The 20,897-nt window shown below is 50.8% G+C and overlaps 2 protein-coding genes across 8 annotated transcripts in view; one reads left to right on the forward strand and one right to left on the reverse strand.

Annotated features, from left to right (window-relative positions):
• NPRL3 (NPR3 like, GATOR1 complex subunit) overlaps nucleotides 1-8,547 on the reverse strand; it is a 37,976-nt gene extending 29,429 nt beyond the window's left edge. Inside the window, exons 1-3 of one of the 7 annotated variants that reach the window (XM_046666766.1) lie at nucleotides 8,233-8,547; nucleotides 5,496-5,565; nucleotides 820-858 (exon numbers count right to left, since the gene is read on the reverse strand). In XM_046666766.1, the coding sequence (XP_046522722.1) occupies nucleotides 820-858; nucleotides 5,496-5,565; nucleotides 8,233-8,350 (227 nt within the window). In that variant the 5' untranslated portion in view covers nucleotides 8,351-8,547. Of the gene's footprint in view, nucleotides 1-819; nucleotides 859-5,495; nucleotides 5,566-7,646; nucleotides 7,922-8,232 lie in introns of those variants that run through there. The other 6 variants (XM_046666771.1, XM_046666772.1, XM_046666768.1 and 3 more) reach the window with 6 other exon arrangements.
• A 10,272-nt stretch (nucleotides 8,548-18,819) lies between these two features.
• On the forward strand, nucleotides 18,820-20,049 carry LOC124241656 (hemoglobin subunit zeta). The gene is made up of 3 exons (XM_046665587.1): nucleotides 18,820-18,914; nucleotides 19,546-19,750; nucleotides 19,921-20,049. Exons 1-3 carry the CDS (start codon nucleotides 18,820-18,822, stop codon nucleotides 20,047-20,049), a joined length of 429 nt encoding a protein of 142 aa, XP_046521543.1.
• Nucleotides 20,050-20,897: the final 848 nt, after the last annotated feature.

Genomic DNA, 20,897 nt, shown 5'->3' on the forward strand with positions numbered 1-20,897 from the left:
TGAAATAGCTGTTAGAAAAACTTAACATTCCTGGAATAACTTAGAAATTTTAAAAAACACACATTTAGAAAGATGAACCAGCACAGCTGGAAAACGGGCCAAGACTGTCCATTTCTGCTGAGACATTAAGGAGCAGGGCTTGTTCTCCAGCTTGGCCACAAAAAGGGGGCAGAGGGACAGTACGGATGGGAGCTCAACTTTGCCCCCTCCTCTTTTGGGGGACTCACAGATGCTCTGTGCACGTCCAACTCCCAGAGGGATGCCCTGTCAGCGGAACAGGAGAGTCCCACCTTATCCATGTTCCCCAGAGAGAAGCGCCATATAAACTCCACGGGGACATTGTTGCCCCTAACGGGTACACACAATAGCATCTAAGCCCAAGCATCACACTTTAACATCTGGCCCTTGGGAGAGGCCCCTCCGATAAATGAAGGCAAGGAGTGACCAATCAAAGGCCTCTCTGGGGGGCAACAGGCTAGGGAGACAAGAAACTTTGTTCTTGCTCACCTACCTCCCCCCACTGGTGCCTGCCTGGAGGAGGAGGAGGAGGAGGTTTGAGCGCAGAAGTCTCCCTGGTGCCAGCCAACCTTGCCCTGGCCTCTCAGGTAACACGAAATAGCTAATCAACTCCAGGTGGAGAAAGGACAGGTGTCGTGGGAAGCCGGGGCACTGCAGGGATCGGGCAGTGAGGGTCGAGCCAGAGCCTGTGCGCCTCGTTAGTCAATTTTCAACATTGTGGGAAGTCAGGAGTTAAGCACAATTACAAGAGAAGGCAGCAGGAATCAAGACAGAAAGATGGTGGAGAAGTCTCGGTCTTACCCTGCAACCAATTGCTCATCGGTTGGAGGACATGGCTCGCTGAAATGGGAACAGGACCATCAAGACCAAACAAAAACACAGTGATTTTAAAAAGCATGAAAAGTTACAAGGTCATCTTGTTAAACAGTATTCAAGTCTGGCACAAGTACCACCATCAACTTACCGGACAAGAAAGGGGACACAGAGATTCCCCAAGTTGAAGACTTACCACACGGTTTTCTCACTAAAGCTCAAATGCTCACATGGAAACACAGGCTGGGCAAGAACGAGTCAGTTTTCAGAAGCAAGAGCGAGGCTGGCAGACCTGGGTCAGAGCCCAGCACCACACACATCACTGGACAGATGCCTGTGCACAAGGACTCAACCTTCCTGATGAAACCACCTCAACAAGATCGAGTGAGAGCCCCACAGGGAAAGCCTTATGAAAAGCGCAGAATGCCCCTGAGCACACTCGTGAGACACTGTGACTGCCTGCAGAGCTGACTGACCTCCTGGAGCCTCTGCCCAGACCAGGACTGCGGCCCCTCAGCAGGAGGCAGTTGTGGCAGGACCTGGACACACGTGTCTTGGAAAATGCCTGAGACCTCTGCACTACCGACTTGAGTGCTTCTAGAGAGTTTATTTAAAAGAGTTGGAGTTCCTTGCAGATTCTGTGTTCTAGGACATGCTGCCTTCCAGGTACCCCGGGCACAGAAGGGAGGCCTGCACCCTGGAGTAGAGACAGCAGCAAGGGATGAGAGCTGCCAGGACGCTGTGCCACACCCACTGGCTGCCCCTTGGGCCTGCTACTCCCAGAGGTCTTATCGAGAAACACACACTGCCAAAGACTCACGCAAGAAAAACACACATCATTGTGTGTTTTCTCAGCAGCTCCCAGACCTTGGCTCAACAGTTGGGATAGTACTAAAGGGGTAAGACGTTTCATGGACTTTCCCAAGGTTGCCCAGAAAGTCAGAATCCACAGAAGCTCGAGCACAACTCCTACAACTTTATCCCCAACAACCAGACAAGACCCAACGAAATCCCTTGACTTTCAAAAGGGAAGGAGCACATGGGGCTTCCGAACGCCGGCGGCATGCCATTTCCGTCCTGTCGTGTGGTGGTGACACCTCAAACCCCACAGGCCTGTTTCATGGACTTGCGTCTGCCCCTCTGAGGGAGGCAGAGCCATCAGCAAGTACTCTCAGCGAGACACAGACGTTCCTGTGACATCCAGACCAGGGAGGCAGAGGTGGAGATGCCTTGCCTCCCTTAGGCATCTTCCAGAAGACAGGGAAACTGAGGCTCACAGTCTAAGGAACACGCCCAAGATCATGCATGATAGGACACCAAGTGAGGTTCAGACCCGGAGCCCTGAACCTGCAATGTCCCAGCTGCCCTGCAGGGATGCACCAGTGTGGCCTCGGTGGCTGGGCCAGGAACGGGGCAGAAGGTGCCCGAGCTTGGGGACAACACTGCTTGTCCATGTTCTTCTGTATCGACCTCAGCTCCAGGAAGGAGGGGCATCCTCCTAACACATCTCAACACACACGCTAGTAGAGGCGAAGCCACCAAGAGAGGCCCTGGCGGAGCCCCACGCACACCTGGCGTGGAGGGCCTGGGAGCCATGTGCCAGCGAGCACTGGGGCTCACCCTTGGGGGCCCCCGTCCGGCCCAGGGCGTGACTGTGCCCCAACGCTGGACCCACTGCTTCGAGAAAGGCACACGAGCCTGAGGAGGGCAGCACTGCCACCTGACCCCACTGCCCCACAATGCCAAGGGGGAGTCAAAGGGCAGAGATGGAAACCTGTTATAGGTCTGGGGAGGGCTTCTGGATAATGTCTAAAGTAAAATGACTTCAGAACAGTTTGAAATGAAGTCAAGTCTTCTCCAAGCCACAGCATCTCCTTCTCTGAGACAGTGGCCAGAACACTGCCTGAAACCTGGAGGGGGGCCAGAGACCGCCACCCACGTCAGAAGGGATCACCCCCCGACAGCCTTTCCGGCCGATGCCAGGCTCTCTCTCAGAGCTCTCCAGATGGCTTTCACCCCCGCCAGCGTGGGGGATGCAGGATGCAATCAAGCAGGAGGCCCTGTGCCCCTAACCCAACGGACAGGAACGCTACAACTTTCTAAACTTGAATCTCAAGCCTTACAGACAACAGACAATATCCATTCTCTTTTCTACCCACTCAATTCTAGAAAAGGGTTAAAAAAAGAAGTGAACACACCCAGAAGGACCTACAACGAGAATATATAACCGTACACTGGCGTCTTTGGGGAGAAGAAGAAGAAGAAGAAAAAACTGGCAACAGATGTTAGCTCAGGTGCCAATCTTAGAAAAAAAATAATAAAGTTACTTAAAAAAAATTGAGGGGCTGGCCCGGTGGCACAGTGGTTAAGTTCACACCTTCTGCTTTGGTGGCTCGAGGTTTGCCAGTTTGGATTCCGGGTGTGGACCTACACACCACTTGTCAAGCCAGGCTGTGGCAGGCGTCCCACATATAAAGTAGAGGAAGATGGGCACAGATGTTAGCTCAGGGCCAGTCTTCCTCAGCAAAAAGAGGAGGATTGGCGGCAGATGTTAGCTCAGGGCTAAACCCTCCCCCCCACCAAAAAGAACCAAACAAACAACAACAAAAAAAGTGACAGTTAATTCTTATACCTTGAAACACATCATCTTGATGATTCACCTTATAAAAGCAGCCCACTCTCTAAGCCAGTGCTACCCAACAGAACTTCACACAGTGACGAAAATATTCTAAATCTGTGTCACTCAATACAGTAGCCACTAGTCACACGTGGCCACTGAGCATCTGAAACGTGGCTAGTGCAAGTGAGGAACTGAAGTTTTAATTTTATTTAGTTTCAGTTCATCGCAACTAAAACGGCACAGTGGCCAGTGACTCTAACACTAGGCAGCACAGCTGCGCCCCAGCCTCTCTACGGCAGGCCATCACCACACTCAGAAGTTACCCATATTGCTTTCAATCTGGCAAACTGACAAGCAGGACATTCCGTTAGTTCCAGAAGAAAAGCACCTTTGAGAACAACACTCACGGAAAATACAGAGAATGGGTCTCACGCACCTTCACCGCACTGCTGCAGGAAGATGTCTGAGCCACGACAGGGCTCCCCCAGGGGCCAGGGGCAGAGCGGCGCCCTCGGCAGGCCTAGGTGACAAAATAAAGCTGGGCCCCTAAGGGTATTTTCCTGCATCTCTGAAAACGTGAGGGTGGGGAATGGGACCATCAGATGCTATAATGTGCTAAAATTACCAAATGAAGTAATTCTTCAGTTTAATGAAATAGAGTCTAAAGAGAACCAGCTCTTCCTAGGGAACAAGCATGTCTATGATCCCGATAGACTCACAACATCTTACTCTCTCCTCATGGTTTCCCTCTTCATTACACTAAATATTGAATTAATTTCCTAGAAAACATCCTCGAAGTCTTTTATTATAATCCTCTCAAAATTAGCTGCGGGAATTAGGTGCCGCCAGCACTCCTAGGAAATCCCTCTGTGAAGATCATTCCAAGAGCTCTTTCTGGATCTTCAGCAGCCTGAGCCTCATGTCCGTGGAGCTTGGAGGTAGAATGGCAGGCAGGTGGCCAGCCAGCACAGCTCTAAACCAATCAGGGGCACAGGTGGAGAACAAAATGCACGCACCCAGCAGCGTGCAGGGGCAAAAAGCTTTCTATGTGCCTACAACAAACAGGAGTTTGTTCCAAGTTGCCCACTTTCAAGGACAAGACAATCACAGGCCTCTACATCAAGCAGAATGACCCATGGCATGTCCGACAGCCCCCCACAACCTGGCCCCTCCTCCAGAGCTTGCTCCCCATGGAGACAGTCACTGGGCATGCCAGGGGCCCCGACACCCTCACATAAAAAGATAAAAACCATACTCTTGGGGCCACGCAAGACTATGGCTGGTGTAGTGCCGTCAGAGAAGCGAGGGCAACTGTCCTAACGCCCTGCATGGCAAAGACCCAGTGCAGGGACCTCAGCTACCTTCCCAAAGGACAGGGGATGCTGAGTCCTTCACCTCATGCAGGCCCCAGCAGTGTTTAGAGGACCCCAGGAAAGGCAATTTACAATCTTTCCTCTGGCCTGTGCTACCATTTACTTAGCTTTAAAATGAATGTAAGAAGGCAGAAGTGGTGATTTCTGATGTCTGCCACCCTGACAGCAGTTCCCAAAGTGAGAAAGGGGAGCGTACAGAGGAAGGAACAGGACCTGCCCGTCATCCGTGCCCTGAAAGAGCAAGGGTCCAATCAGCCCTGGCTGTCAGCCCAGATCACCACCCCGACAGGCTGTGCTGCACCCGAGCACTGCTATCTGGCCTCTGGGACGCGCTCGGGGAATACGGTATGAGGACAGCACCAGAGTCTGCTTCCCTCCACGCCCCTCTCACAGGACACAAACGTCCTACAGGGACGTGGCCCCATCTGTTCTTCGACCTGCTGTACCAGCCACACAGCCCGCAGCTGGAACATGTGACCCAACTACACAGCAGGCCAGACACTGGCAGCACAATCCTGAGTTTGTGTGACCTGAACCCCCTACCAAATGGTAAAAACGGACACCGGGTTTCTCAGGGAGAAAAGCTCTGAGGAGAAAACGACAACAGGAGGAGGGGCTCCGCCCCGGCCGGGCAGAACCAGCCCATCGTGGAGTGACTGCAGAGCCCTTACCTGGAGTCACCATCCTGGTCATCGGCATGGTCTCCGGTGTTGTTGACAGCATATCTGCTACGAGGCTTATCTGAGGGAGGGCAAAAAAGGGAGAAGGGCTAAGAAAACAGGGTCCACCCGCATACAGGAGGATTGCGGAGCCACAGAAAGTGGTGGTTTCTAAAAGGTGGCACACACACACACAATGGGATATTATTCAGCCATAAAAAGGAATGAAGTTCTGATAAATGCTACGACATGGATGAACTTGAAAACATGATACCAAGTAAAAGAAATGAGATACAAAAGGACAAATATTACACTTATATGAAAGATCCACAATAGGCAAATTCATAGAGACAGTAAGTAGACTAGAAGGTTACCAGAGACGGAACACAGGGAAAAAGGGGAGTTATTGCTTAATAGTTATGAGTTTCCGTTTGGGGTGATGAAAAATTTTAGAAATAGACAGTGGTGATGGTTGCACAATATGGTGAATTAATTATGGTGAATGTAATTAATGCCACTGAATTGTATGCTTAAAAACAGTTAAAATAGCAAATTTTATGTTTTTTACCATAATAAGAAATTTTCCAAAAGAAACTATGCTTTCCAAGAAGTGATAACATGGGAAATGCTTTTGCTACTATGTAAAGTTTTTAAAAAAGGATTACAGATACATACATACACACAGACACACACACACCCTCTCAGTGTATCTTGGCAACTAGGCTGGAAAAAGCACAGGCAAAGGAAAGAATTTTTAAATATCCACACACCAACATCCTTCATATACACAAACAATACCTTACGAGAGTCATAAAGTTTAAAGACCTAAGGATGAACTTAAGAAGTTCTTCATGGGCAAGAAGCCCAGGAAGAAAATGAAATGCTACCAAGGGAGACTAGAACGAACAGGAGACACACTATGTCCTTGAACGGGGAGATTCAACCTGAAGATACCCCTTCTTCCCAGTTACTCAACACGTGAAACATGACCTCCAAAACACCACCCACGGTTTGCAGGGTCTAACACAGGCAGTACCAACGCTTACAGGGAAGAGGAAGCAAGAGCAGCCAGGATAACGCTGAAAAAGAAAGGTAATGACAAGTGACTATTCTACCTGATAGTGCAACGTGGTATAGAGTTAGAATAATTCATCACCCACACAGAAACAGATCAGTGGGAGAGATGAAAAAAGGTCAGAAATAAACTCAAACAAACATGGGACTCTAGCAGAACCAATCAGTGCAGGCAAGGTGACATTCTACAAAACGACATTGGGACGTTGGGACCAGGGTGCCTCAGGGAAGAGCAAATCATGCTGGCTCTTGAACCCACCGCTCTCCAGCTGTGGGGCCCCATGTCTGCACAGCCTCCCTCACCCACCGCGCCTGCTCCGCGGGGCTCCAGGAGGCAAACAGGAGGCGGGCTCAACCCTCAGCAAATGCCCAGAAAATACCAGCTCCTAGCAGAAGCAATGCACAAGATAAACACATTCAAAAAGAAGACAACAGACATTCGACAGGAACACACGAGGGACTCTTTACATAATCCTGGAGAGGAGAGGCCTCTCTATGGATAACCACTCAGAGACCACAAAAGGACAGACTGAAGACTTGACTACAAAAATCAAAACTCCAGGGGCCGGCCTGGGGCATAGTGGGTAGGTTCCCGCACTCTGCTTCTAGGGCAGGGTTGCTGGTTGGGATCCTGGGGGGGCACCTACACACGGCTCAGCAAGCCATGCTGGGGCAGCTCCCACGCAGAGGAACCAGGACATGCATGCAACCATGTACTGCAGCTTTGGGGAGGGAAACAATAAAACAATAAAAAAGAGGAAGATTAGCAACAGCTGTTAGCTCAAGGCCAATCTTCCTAAAAAAAAACAAAACAAAACTATGTGGCAAAAGCCACACAGAGTCAACCTGGCTTGGCGTGTACAGCTTTATCACGGACAAAGGCCTATTTTCATCCTAAATATATAAAGAGCTCCTTCCATCTATAAGGAAAAACTCAAACCACCTAAGAGGAAATTAGGCAAAGCTCAGGAACAGGTGCACTAAAAAGGAAATGCAAATGGTCTGAAAACAGGAAAACGTGACCCCTCATCCTAAGACGATCAGATGCAACTTTTCACCTGTCTCGGCAACAAACACAGGACATCTGACCTATTAGAAACAGCTCTGCTCACTCGCTCCTACACCCAGCCATCCCCTTCCGGCGACTTGGAGCCGTTTGGAAACCGACAATCTCACAGAGACGACACTCAGGCCGGTGGGGTCAGGCAGGGCACGCCCCGCACGGTCCCGCCCCAGCCCCGCGCCCGCGCCCCGAGGGAGAGCGCGCGCGGGCGGACGGCGCGCCCAGAGCGGACAACGGCGCGTGCGCACGCGGCTCTGGACACGGCGCTCCGGATGCGGGGGGCGCCGGCCGGGGTCCCCGGGGGACCGGCTTTCTTTTCCGGTCTGAGCCGCCGGGTGCCACGTGGACGAACTTGGAGGGAACGCTACAGGGCCGAACTGGGCTCGGAGACCTGGGTGGGAGGGGCCGCAGCACGTCGCCGCCCAGGGACAGCGCCCGGGCGCCCGGAGGACCCGCCCCCGCGGACGCGCGCCCGAGGTCCGCACGGGGACGGCGGCCGGGGATCCCACAGGCGCTCGTCTGCGCACGCGCGCGCGCACGGCCGTCCCTTCGGGACGCCGGGACCGGAACAGCGGCGCCGGGCGGGGCACGGGCTCGGCCGCGCCCACTTACTTGTCTGGGCCGCGGGGTGCTCCCGGCCGCGCTGGAAGGGGTACCTGAACAGCAGCTTGTTGCCCCTGCTGCCCGAGCTCACGAGGATCACGCTGAGCGGGCTGGTGTCGTCCCCCATCGCGCCGCGGCCGGGGCTGAGGCGGGACTGAGGGGCCTGACGAGCACACGCCCCAGGCCGCCAGTGCCCGGCGCCGGGAGCCAAGCCCGCGGGGCCAGCGCGACAGTCGCCAAACCCACGCGCCTCCCGGGCTCGCGAGACTTCCGAGACAGGGCCAGGCGAAAGCCCGGAGGACGCGGGCGCGCGGGGAGGGGGCGTCTGCGCAGGCGCGGGCGGCCCTGTGCGCAGGCGCAGGGTCTTCCCCGGGAAGCTGCGCGCAGGCGCGTGTGGCCACCCCGTCCTCGCGTGGAGAGGAGGGAAGCTCGCATCCGCGTGAATGGGCACCTGGGGCTGTCTGCAAGTGCTGCTCTCCTCATTGTGAAAGTAACGCCTGCTTTGGGCAGAAGGCTCCAACTTAGCAATATAAAGCACTAAAGTGAAAAGTTAAAATTCACTTTAGTGGATCCTAGACCTAAACGTAAGAACTGAGGTTATAAAACTCCTACAGGAAAACGTGGGGGTAAATCTTCGCCGCCTTGGGCTAGGCAATGGTTTCCTAGCTAAGACACCAAATGGACAAGCCACTAAAGAAAATACTAACGAGACTTCATCAGGTTAAAAATTTGTGCTTCAACGGACACCACCAGGAAAATAAAAAGAGCGCCTGCAGAATGGGGGCAAATATTTGCAAATCATGTATCTGATGGGGAAATTGTATCCAGAATATGTTTTTTAAAAACTCTTACAACTCAACAACAAAAAGACAAGTAACCAATTGAAAAATGAGCAAGGGATGTGAATAGGTATTTCTTCAAAGAATAGGACAAATGGCTAATAAGCACATGAAAAGATGCTCAACACAATTATTCATTAGGGAAATGCAAATCAAAACCAAAAAGAGATACCACATCACACCCACCAGTATGGCTAGAATCAAAAAGACAAAATAACGAGTGTGGGCGAGGAAGTGGAGAAATTAGAATCTGTACACACTGCTGGTGGGAATATAAAACGGTGCAGCTACTATGGAAAACAGGCTGGCAGTTCTTGAAAAGATTAAACATAGAGTTCCCATATGACCCAGCTATTCCATTCCTTAGTATATACCCAAGAGAAATGGAGATATAAGTCCACACAAAAACTTGTGTGTTCATAGCAGCAGTATTCATAATAGCCAAAAAGTCCAAGCAACCCAAATGTCCATCAAGTGAGGAATGGGTGAATAAAACATGGTATAATCCACACAGTGGAATAGTATTGTCATAAAAAGGAATGAAATACTGATGCATGAATGAACCTTGAAAACGTACATATTGTGTGATTCTATTTATATAAATGTCCAGAATAGGCAAATCCATAGAGACAGAAAGTGGGTTTGGTTGTCTAGGCTGGGGTAGTTTGGGGGTGTGACTGCTAACAGGTATGGGATTTCTTTTGGGGTGATGAAAATGTTCTAAAATTGATTGTGGTTGCAGAACTCTATCAATATACTAAAACCCACCGAATTGCACACTTTAAATGGGTGAATTTTACAGTAAGGGAATTATATCCCAATACAGCTGTTTTTCAAAAGTCAAAAAATGCACCCCACCATCCCATCCCAGTCTTCCCCAGGAGGTGACCGTGGTTAACAGTCCGCTGTGGCTGTTTCCAGATCTTTCTCAGGTACGACAAATGGGTGAGAATGTGACCGCTTGGCTGAGAGATGAGCCTCTTCATTGCAGAAGTAAACCCTCACGCTGAGGCTGACACACGTGTGTGTTTTGCAGGACAGATTCTTGGGTTGGAGCCACCAGGGTGAACGGTACGTGCACGTGGAATGTCTCAGACGTCACGTTACAAACGCACTACCCTGCACAGGGCTGCATAGCATTGATTTATTTTTTTCCAAAGTTTCCAAACAGGCCAATGGTGTCTTAGTCTACATTGCGTTTCTTTGATTATCACTGAGGTAGAGGACTGTGTCACTTGATTATTTGCCAGTGTCTGAGAACTGCCTTCTTGTTTCCTTGAGGGTTGTCTGTCTTTCTTTGATTGTTTAGACGTGTTCTTTCTCTGCGAATAAGAGTGGCCCTTTGGTACAGATTCTGGAAGCATTTTCCCCAGCCTTTCTCATATGTTTTGACTTTATGTATAATCAAAAGGTTTCTGAGTTCTCCCATGGTTCCCAGGAATGGAAGTAAGGGCACAGGAGCCGGGGGTGAGGCTGAGAGAGCTGGGCAGATGGGGAAGGGGGAACCCAGTGTCTGGGGGGATGGCCAACTGTGGTAACGGGGGTCTCCCCACAGGAGCCCTAGGCATCTGCAGGTGCACAGACATGCGGCCCAGGACTCTGGTACAGGCCTCTTTCCTCCGATTTCCCTGGCCATGCTTCTGCCCCGTTGGACAGTCTCATGGCCCCAGAACCTGGAAGAGCAGGTCTGGTGTCCAGGGGCTCTGGGGTGGCCGACTCTGGGCTGGGGGGAGGCCCAGACATGGAGGAACCCACCTTTCCCCAGTTACCCCCTCAGGGTTACCCCCTTGTCCTGCTAGCAACCTTCACAAGAGCATTCATCGTCTATTTTTCTGGCTATGGGGTTAATATCTTCATTGTAACGAGCACTGGAATCCATGAGAGGTGACAGGCAGTCGCCAGGATCCTGGCCTACAGAGGTCCTGAGTACATCCTTCCCCAGGCTGCCCTCGCAGGGCTTGGGTGCAGGGCTGTCCAGGGCTGGACTGGAGAGAGCAGAGGTCTGAATCCCACACCACCCTCACCGGCACACTTCAGTGTTCACTTCTGTCTGCCCCATGGGGCTGTTACGGACGTCAGAGCTCATTGTCGCTCCCTGGCCAGTCCAGCCTGGTGCCAGGAGCCGGAGGGCCCCGAGGGTAGGCTGGCCCTGCTGGGGCCTCAGCCTCCCCACCAGTAACAGGATTGGGAGTAGTTGCTCTCTAAGTGCTGTCCTAGCTGGCAGCCCTCACACCGTCTCCTGAATCATGAGGTGCCCAGGGCCAGCCTCTGCTCCCTGCTGGCTGCCTCCTCAAATTGCCCCCTGCTGACACTAACCCCACCTCCACCGCTAAGTCCGCATTTTAAATTTAAATAACTCTTTTTTTTTTAGAGAAAAACTCAGAAATCCAAACTTATTTCAGAAAGAATTGAAAAACATATATGTAATAGAGAAGACAGTACAACATTAAAGAAAATCTTGAAAATATATAAGTATAAACGTTTTAAATCATAACACCTAAAATACTGTTTTTATTTCTGAATATTACCTTTCAGCTCTTGTCTACATGGAGACACAGCTATCTGCAAAGATGATGATCATAATATACAAATCCTTTTATATTCTGCTTTTTACTTAGTATCATGACATTTTTCTGTATCATTACTCAGTCTTCATGATTATTATTTTTTTATTGAGTTCATAATAGTTTACATCAATGTGAGATTTTAGTTGTACATTATTTCCTGACTGTCACCACATAGGTGCTCCCCTTCACACCTTCTGCCCACCCCCGCTTCCCATGGTAACCACTGAACTGGTTTTGTCCATGTGTTTGTTTATATTCCACGTATGAGTGACATCTTCTGGTGTTTGTCTTTCTTAGACTAGCTTATTTCGCTTAGCATAATTCCCTCTGGGTCCTTCCATGTTGTTGCAAATGGGATGAATTTGTCTTTTTTTCTGGCTGAGTAGTTTAATAACTCTCTCTCGTAACCTACTTTTTTGAAGGTAACTGGATTCTTGGAAACTCTGAACGCTTCCTCCCAGCCTGGGTCCCCCTGGGCAGGGCCAGGAGACCGCCTGGACGGCCAGGCTTTATCAGTTCTGCCACCTGGTCTGGGCCTGATAGAGCCATCACAGTCTGTCAGAGGGCTGGGTGGGGCTCACAGCCCTGTCTTGGACCCGCCTCAACACCTCCACCTTCTTGGCGGCAGTGTTCCTCCCCAGGAAGAATCACTCACCCACAAGAGTATCTACAATGATCTTGAATTCACGCTGCCATGTCCTGAGGTCCTATGGCAACAGATTATCCCTATTCTAACCCCAACATGAGAGGTTAAAACAATGAAAATGGGGCTTACAGGGTTAATTCTCCTGCCCTGGGTCACCCAAGGGCTGTAGTCAGGGGAAGGTCTGTGGGCCCCGTCTGGGCGTTCCACTGAGTGACCAGGGCCCCCCTGAGCTCAGCCCCAGCTACACAAGCTCAGAACGAGCCTGGGGCTTGGAATTCAGCCCAGAAACCAGGTCTCAGCGTCCTGGAGCGCTGCACAGGCTCAGCCTTCTCGTGTCACAGGTGGGCAAAGTAAGGCCCAGAGACAGAAGGGACTTGCCTGAGCCCCAAAGAGCCACCAGCCTGGCCCACAGCAAACCTGTCTCCTCCCCCAAGCAGGGCCGGTTCCCTCCTCCACTGAGACTTTGCACATGCTTCATAGCTTCCTGGCTTCATTTCCTTATCTTAAAACACGTAATGATAAAATAGCTTCTCCCACAGACAGCTGTGAGTGCCAAACACGCAATGTGAAGGGCGTCTGGTGCTGACCCGGCACTTAGAAAGCAGTCGATGATGTCGGCCAACACCAGGCAACAGACCTCACCACACCCCACACATGAAACAGTCCACAGTGCACGGTCGCCCAACTCGAGACAGCAAACAGTAAAGTTCTTAGAAAGGTAACACAGAAGATTATCTTCACCTTGGCATTCGGCACAAGGCTTATTTCCCTTTTTTAGACAATCGAGGTAAAATTCGCATCACACAAAATTAGCCATTTTAAAGTGAACAATTCAGTGGCACTTTGTAAATTTATTCACAATGTGTGCAACCATCATCACTATCTAGTTCCAGAACATTTCCATCACCCTAAAAGGAAACCGAGTGCCCATACACAGTTGCCCCCCATTCCCCCTCCCCCAGCCCCTGGCATTCCCTCATCTACTTTCATCTCCGTGGATTTGTCTGTTCTGGACCTTTCATGTAAGTGGAATCACACGATATGTGGCCTTTTGTGTCTGGCCTCTTTCACTTGAGATAATGTTTTCAAGGTTCATCCGTGTTGTAGTGTGTCGCTGCTTCATTTTTATGGAGGGATAACATCTCATTGTATAGAAATACCATAATTTGTTTACCCATTCATCTGTGGATGGACATTTGGGTTATTTCTCCCTTTTGGCTACTGTGAATAGGAAGGTACAAGGATGTGGGGTTGGGGTGCTGCCCGGAGGGAAAGAGGAGGCCTGGGAGGAGGTGGGGACCGCCCCCTGTGGTGGCAGGCAGCTGCCTGGGAGTGGGATCCTGGAATCCACAGTCATGACTTCCTGTTAGGAGACAGAGCAGCCCTGCAGTGTCTTCCGGCCACAGGTCCCCAGACACGGCGGCTGGAGGGATTCTCCAGGACACATCTTCTCTGAGTTGCTCTGTGCCTCCCGCTCAGGCAGCCCAATACTCTTACCTGGCAGGCCAGCTCTAGCCTCACCCAAGACCTCCAGACTCCCTCCCCCTGTCTGACCTTCCACCTGACCCTAAGCCTCCTCTCTCTCACTCACTCATTCTGTCTTCTCTGCCAGTCTGTCCATCTGTCTCTGTCTCTCTCCTTTCAAAACTTGTCTCCTTTCTAGGAGCTGAAGCCTCAGGCACAGCCTTACACACCCTCCCGGCAGGCTCATATGCCCGAATTGGCCCTGCAGTTTCCTTCTGAACCAAGTGACAGCAGGAGGTGACTAGGGAGGGCCAGGCTCATCTCAGACTGGAATGAACCCATACAGGCAAAACCACACTCCAGGCAAACATCCTGGGGCCCTCTGAGGTCAGCAACGCACTGCCTAGGACCGTCAGCAAGCAATCATAAGGCCAAGGGAGGGTGGGCACACCCCTACGGCAGGGAATCCCTGTCACATGAGAAGAGGGGGCAGCAGCAAAAGGTAAATAAGGAAGAGACCAGGAAGGACAAGGACCAGGCAGTGCTGGGAGGGGCTTGCAGGAAGGCAGACTCCGACCTCCAGGCCGCAGATACCAAACAGCCGGGGCGAGGTCCCTCCTCTGCTAAACGGGGCAGAGGGATCCTCGGATGCTGCTCCTGCCCTCAACCCCTGACAATCTCGTCATCTCATGTCTCAGGCACAGAAGAAATGAGCACCATCATGTGAGTAAAACGTCTGGCATACAGAAGGTGCTCAATACTTGCTTAAGTTTGTATACCTGTTTTCCAATTCAGAGGGCTTGTCTAAGCCTCACCGTTTTCCCTAAGAATAATTCAGCAAAATGGCTATGATCAAAACTCTGCATACAGGAAGCATTTGCCTCTGATTCTATAAAAAGTCCAGCACAGGCCCGTCCCCGTGGCCAAGTGGTTAAGTTTAGCGTCCTCTGCTTTGGATACCAAGTACGGACCTACACCACCCATTAGTGGTCATGCTGTGGCAGCAACCCACATACAAAACAGAGGAAGACTGGCACAGATGTTAGCTCAGGGAGAATCTTCCTCAGCAAAAAAAGAGGAAGATTGGCAACAGATGTTAGTTTAGGGCTAATCTTCCTCAGGGAAAAAAAAAAAGTCCAGCAGGATTTGGGACAGACAACTCTTTGGCTAACTCTAAAATTCAAGCAGAAAGGCAAAGGAACTAGAATAGCCAAAACCATTTTGGAAAAGAAGAATAAAGTAGGAGGAGTGACGCTCGATCTTTTCACAGGGGTTTTGTTAGTGCTGTCAAGTGGATTCCGACTCCTAGGGACCCTGTGGACAGCAGAGCAGAACCCTGATGGTCTTTTTGCGCCATCCTCCCACCTTGCAGCGCTTATCAGTGCTCTGCTGCTATGCATTTACGGTTTTCATGGCCACTTTTTCAGAAGTGGGTGGCCAGGTCCTTCCTCCTAGTCTCTCTAGTCTGGAAGCTCCACTGAAATCCGTCGACCATGGGTGACCCTGCTGGTGTTTGAAATACCGGTGGCAGAGCTTTCAGCATCACAGTGACACACAGCCGTGACAGTCCAACACTGACAGACGGGTAGTGTGGTTCCCCAATCAGGAAAGGAGCCCAGGCTGCAGCAGAGAGAGCACATAATGTTGACCACTAGCCACCAGGCCCAGCTTTTTAACAGCGGTATTGAGACATAATTCACATACCATAAAGTTCACCCACATAAAGTGTGCAATTCAATGGGTTTTAGTATATTCATAGAGTTGTGCAACCATCACCACAATTTTAGACCATTTTCATCATCCCAAAAGAAGTCCCAAACTCATTAACAGTCACACCTCCCAACTACCCCAGCCTAGACAACCTAACCTACTTTCTGTGTCTATGGATTTGCCTATTCTGGATATTTATATGAATAGAATCACACAATATGTATGTTTCCAAGGTTCACTCACGTATCAGTACTTCATTCCTTTTTATAACCGAATACTATTCCATTGTATGGATTATACCAAATTTTATTCACCCATTCATCAGTAAATGTTGCTATGAACATACAAGTTTTTGTGTGGACTTATATCTCCACTTCTCTTGGGTATATACTTAAGAATGGAATAGTTGGGTCATATGGGAACTCTATGTTTCACCTTTTGAGGAACTGCCAGCCTGTTTTCCACAATAGCTGCACCATTTTCCATTCCCACCAGCAGTGTGTACAGATTCTAATTTCTCCACTTCCTCGCTAACAATTGTTATTTTGCCTTTTTAATATAGCCCTCCTAGTGGGTGTGATGTGGTATCTCTTTTTGGTTTTAATTTGCATTTCCTTAATGAATAATTGTGTTGAGCATCTTTTCTTGTGCTTATTGGCCCTTCGTAGATCTTCTTTAGAGAAATATCTATTAAAGTCCTTTACTGAGTTTTCAGTTATTTGTCTCTTTGTTGTTGACTTGTAAGATATTTTTTATATTTTCTAGATATATGATTTGCGAATTTTCTTCTCTCATTCTTGGAACATTATCTAATTTTAAGACTTTACATAAAGCTACTGTAATTGAGACAGTGTGGTTTCAGTGAAGGACAGACACAGGGATCAATGGAACAGAACAGAGAGTTCAGAATTGGACCTGCAAAAATACAGTCAATTCTTTTTTTTTTTTTTTTTGAGGAAGACTAGCCTGAGCTAACATCTGCTGCCAATCCTCCTCTTTTTGCTGAGGAAGACTGGCCCTGAGCTAACATCCGTGCCCATCTTCCTCTAGTTTATATGTGAGATGCCTGCCACAGGACGGCGTGCCAGGCAGTGCCATGTCTGCACCCGGATCCAAACGGGTGAACCCCGGGCCACTGAAGCGGAACGTGTGAACTTAACTGCTGTGCCACCAGGCCGGCCCTGCCAATTTACTTTTTCCAAAGGAGTGTGAGAACGCAATTCAACAGAGGAGGTACAGTCTTTTCAAGAAATGGTGTTGGAATAATTGGATATGCTGGCAAAAAAAAATGAAATTGGACCTAAACTTCACATCTTACACAAAAATTATCTCAAAATGGATTATAGATCTAAATGTAAAATATAAACTGAAACTTTTAGAAGAAACCATAGATGAAAATCTTTGTGACCTGGGGTTAGGCAAAGAGTTCTCAGGCATGACACTAAAAACATGAATTAAAAAGAAAAACTTGATAAATATTTTGGACTTCATCAAAATTAAAACTTTTTCTCTACAAATGACACAATTAAGAGGATGAAATGACAAACTATAAACCAGAAGAAAATATTTGCAAATCGCATATCTGACAAAGGATCGAATCCAGATTATATACGGAGCTCTCAAAACTCCCTAGTAAGAAAACATCCCAATTTAAAAACGGTCAAAAGACCAAGACAGATATTTCACCAAAGAGGATATATGGTTGGCAAATAAGGATTTGAAAAGATGCTCCACCCCATTGGCCATCAGGGAAATGCAAATTGAAGCCACAATGACATCTCATCACACACCTGTCAGAATGAATAAAATGTAAAAATGCTGGCAAAGACGCACAGCAACTAGAACTTTCCTTCATTGCTGATAGGAATGCAAAATGGCACAGCCACGCTGGAAAACAGTTCAGCAGTTTCTCAAAAAGTTAAACATATACTCAGCACATGAACCAACCATCCTGCTCCCAGATATGGTGTTACCCGGAGGAAGGGAAACTGACGTTCACATAAAGACCTGCACGAGAATGTTCACGGCAGCTTATTTGTCAGAGTCCCAAACTGGAAACACACACACACGCACAAATGTTTGAGTGGGCGAATGAATGAACATATCATGGAGAAGCACTCAGCAGCAAGAAGGAGCCATCTATGGACACATGTGACAACATGGATGGGTCTCAGGGGTATGCTGAGTAAATCCTAAAAGATGACAGGCTGTATGATTCCACTTATGTGCTATCCTTGAAAAGCACAAAATTAGGGGCTGGCCCCCTGGCCGAGTGGTTAGGTTCGCGTGCTCCACTTCGGCAGCCCAGGGTCTCGCCAGTTCAGATCCTGGGCGCGGACATGGCACCGCTCATCAAGCCACGCTGAGGCAGCATCCCACATGCCACAACTAGAAGGACCCAGAACTAAAAATATACAACTATTTAGCAGGGGGCTTTGGGGAGAAAAAGTAACAATAAAATCTTTAAAAAAAAACACACACACAAAATTAGAGGGGCTGTCAGGGTTTTGGGACAGAGGAGGGCGAGACTGCAAAGGGGCAGCTTGGGAGAGCTTTTGGGTGATGGAGCTGCTGTGTGTGGGGGGGGATTGTGGGGGGAACACAAATCTATACATGTGTCAAATTCACAGAGCAGTACACTAAAAAAAGTCCATTTTATTGTATGTTAAAATAAAAGGAATATTCGCCCCATTATATTAAAATGATGATATGGTGAGCAATACTGCAATCTCTAGTAGCACGTGATCTTAGAAGAATTCTCTTTTGTTGACCTGTCACCTCCTCCAGCTTTTCAGGGGACAGATCCACAGTACATCTTTTCTCAGTGCCGGGTGGGCAAAACCACAGCTGCCTCAGAGGAAACCAGGGAACAGAGAGTCAGAGGGGAAGGGGACCGACATGTGGCCAGGCTGGGCCAGCCACAGGACCCCACTGAGGAGTGGTGCGGGTAGCTCGGTGCCTGTGCCAGCTCAAGGAGGGTGTGTGTTGGGCCCTGTGCCTCTGGCTTCCCCATTTTGTGATTCTGAAGTGGACAAGATGGTGCAGTGCCGGGCTGCAAATGCAGGCGTGACCTCCTGGGCTGGCTGGGCCCCTATCTCTCCTGGACTCTGGTCAGGCTGTGGCCAACGCCCCCTCTAAGGCCCAGCAAGGGTGGCAAGAGTGATAGCCCCTCACCACCAGTCCCACTGGGCCCTGACTGCCCACTGTCACTGGATCCGATAAGAGACCACCACCCTCATGGACCCCTCCCCTCCTGACCAATGGCCACACTCTGGCCCCCACCCCAGCTCCGTGTATATAAGGGGACCCTGGGGGCTGAGCACCATGGAGGCCAGTCCTGAGGACACCCAGCTCCAGTCCAGCCACCACCATGTCTCTGACCAAGGCTGAGAGGACCATGGTCGTGTCCATATGGGGCAAGATCTCCATGCAGGCGGATGCCGTGGGCACCGAGGCCCTGCAGAGGTGAGTGCCAGACAGCCTGGGACAGGTGACAGTGTCCCAGGTGACACTGGTGTAGGTGACAGCGTGAGTTTAGTGAGGACAGGGGCCAGTGAAGAGGGGGCAATGAGGAAGCGACAGTGTGGAGGGGTAATTGTGGCGGGGAACTGTGAGGACCCGGTTCTGAGGGAGAGATCAGTGAGTATGAGTGTGTTGAGGAGGGGTCCCCGGCATCAGCGATCAGGAAGAGGACGAGGATGGGGACGAAGACGAGGATAGGACTCTGACTCTCACGGGTCTCCACAAACATCTGTTGAATGAAGGAAGGAACAAACGCCTGAATGAGGGGGCAGGAGGGTGAGAAAGTGCAACGCCACACTGGAGCCTGGGGCAGCAGGAAAAAACAGCCGTATCGATGTTGTCTTTATTTAAAATTGTAATATTTTGTTTAATGTGAATGTTTTGCATTAATTTTTGTTTTAAAACCCCGCGTTAAAATGTGATTTATCCTGACTCTGGGTTGATGGGCATCCCTTAAGTTTTGCGCCCAGGGCGAGCGCCACACCGACTTCATTGGTCCGGCTCTCGCCCCACCCCCACCCACCCCCCCAGCGGCGCCCCGCAGCTGCCCCCAGCTCACGCGCCGCCCCCGCAGGCTCTTCTACAGCTACCCGCAGACCAAGACCTACTTCCCGCACTTCGACCTGCACGAGGGCTCCCCGCAGCTGCGCGCGCACGGCTCCAAGGTGGCGGCCGCCGTGGGCGACGCGGTCAAGAGCATCGACAACGTGGCGGGCGCGCTGGCCAAGCTGAGCGAGCTGCACGCCTACATCCTGCGCGTGGACCCGGTCAACTTCAAGGTGCGCGCGGGGCGGGGGTCCCGGCGGGGCGCGTGGGGTGCGCGGGGTGCGCGGGGTTCGCGGGGTGCGCGGGGTGCGCAGCGCGCAGGGTCTGGGCCGAAGGTGTCCCCCCACCCGGAGACACCCCGCCGCGCCCCGCCCGCGCTCTGAGCCGCCCTCCCGCCCCCCAGTTCCTGTCCCACTGTCTGCTGGTCACGCTGGCCTCGCGCCTCCCCGCCGACTTCACGGCCGACGCCCACGCCGCCTGGGACAAGTTCCTGTCCATCGTGTCCAGCGTCCTGACGGAGAAGTACCGCTGAGCGTACCCCAGACGCCAAGGATAGGCTGCGACCCCTGCGCTGCTGTCGGGGGTCTCCCAATGCCCCTGGCTCCCCTGTGATGCTCCAATAAACGAATCAACGTCCACCTCGCCTCTGTGGTCACTGGGGCCGCGGGAGTGGGGGCGGCATAGGGGTAGGGGGCGGCAGGAGGGTTGCGGGGATCCTTCGCACTGACCCCAGGGTCTCTCGGAGGGCAGAGGGCAGCTGCGGGGTGCTGGGGGGCACTCGGGATCCGGGTGGAGCGGCAGAAAGGGCGCCCCTCGGCCTTTACTTCTGCGGCCCACGTGGTACTCTTTCTTCTCCTTCCGGAATTTATACTAGGTCCTAGTTTGTGTCTGATCGCAGCAAGAAAGGAGTATGAAATGTGATCTTTTACTCATTCATTCACCCATTAAACAACATTTATTGGGGCCTCCCCGTGGCGAGTGGTTAAGTTCACACGCTCGGCTTGGGCAGCCCAGGGTTTCTCCCGTTAGGATCCTGGGCGCGGATGTGGCGCCACTCATCAGGCCATGCTGAGGCGGTGTCCCACATGACACAACTAGAAGGACCCACAACTAAAATATACAACTGTGTACTGCGGGGTGGGGTGGGGGGAGAAAAAGCAGAAGAAAAAGAAAAAGATTGGCAACAGTTGTTAGCTCAGGGGCCAATCTTTAAAAAAAACAAAACAAAAATAAAACACTACACTAAAGGTAAAACCTCACTGAGATCCATTTCCCACCTACCTGATGGGCAAAAGTCCAAGACTGACCACATTCTCCTGGCGGCCCCTCCCGACACGGTGGTGGGAGCAGGACATGGATGCACAAAGCAACTGGGGCAGC

Source organism: Equus quagga, chromosome 7 (genome assembly GCF_021613505.1).
Source record: "Equus quagga isolate Etosha38 chromosome 7, UCLA_HA_Equagga_1.0, whole genome shotgun sequence".
NCBI classification, from domain to species: Eukaryota; Metazoa; Chordata; class Mammalia; order Perissodactyla; family Equidae; genus Equus; species Equus quagga.

Excerpts from the sequence above, each read along its gene's own strand:
- LOC124241656 (XM_046665587.1), top strand. The coding sequence starts at position 18,820 with ATGTCTCTGACCAAGGCTGAGAGGACCATGGTCGTGTCCATATGGGGC. Across the intron at positions 18,915-19,545 it reads GGCACCGAGGCCCTGCAGAG|GCTCTTCTACAGCTACCCGC; the intron begins GTGAGTGCCAGA and ends CCGCCCCCGCAG. Across the intron at positions 19,751-19,920 it reads TGGACCCGGTCAACTTCAAG|TTCCTGTCCCACTGTCTGCT; the intron begins GTGCGCGCGGGG and ends CCCGCCCCCCAG.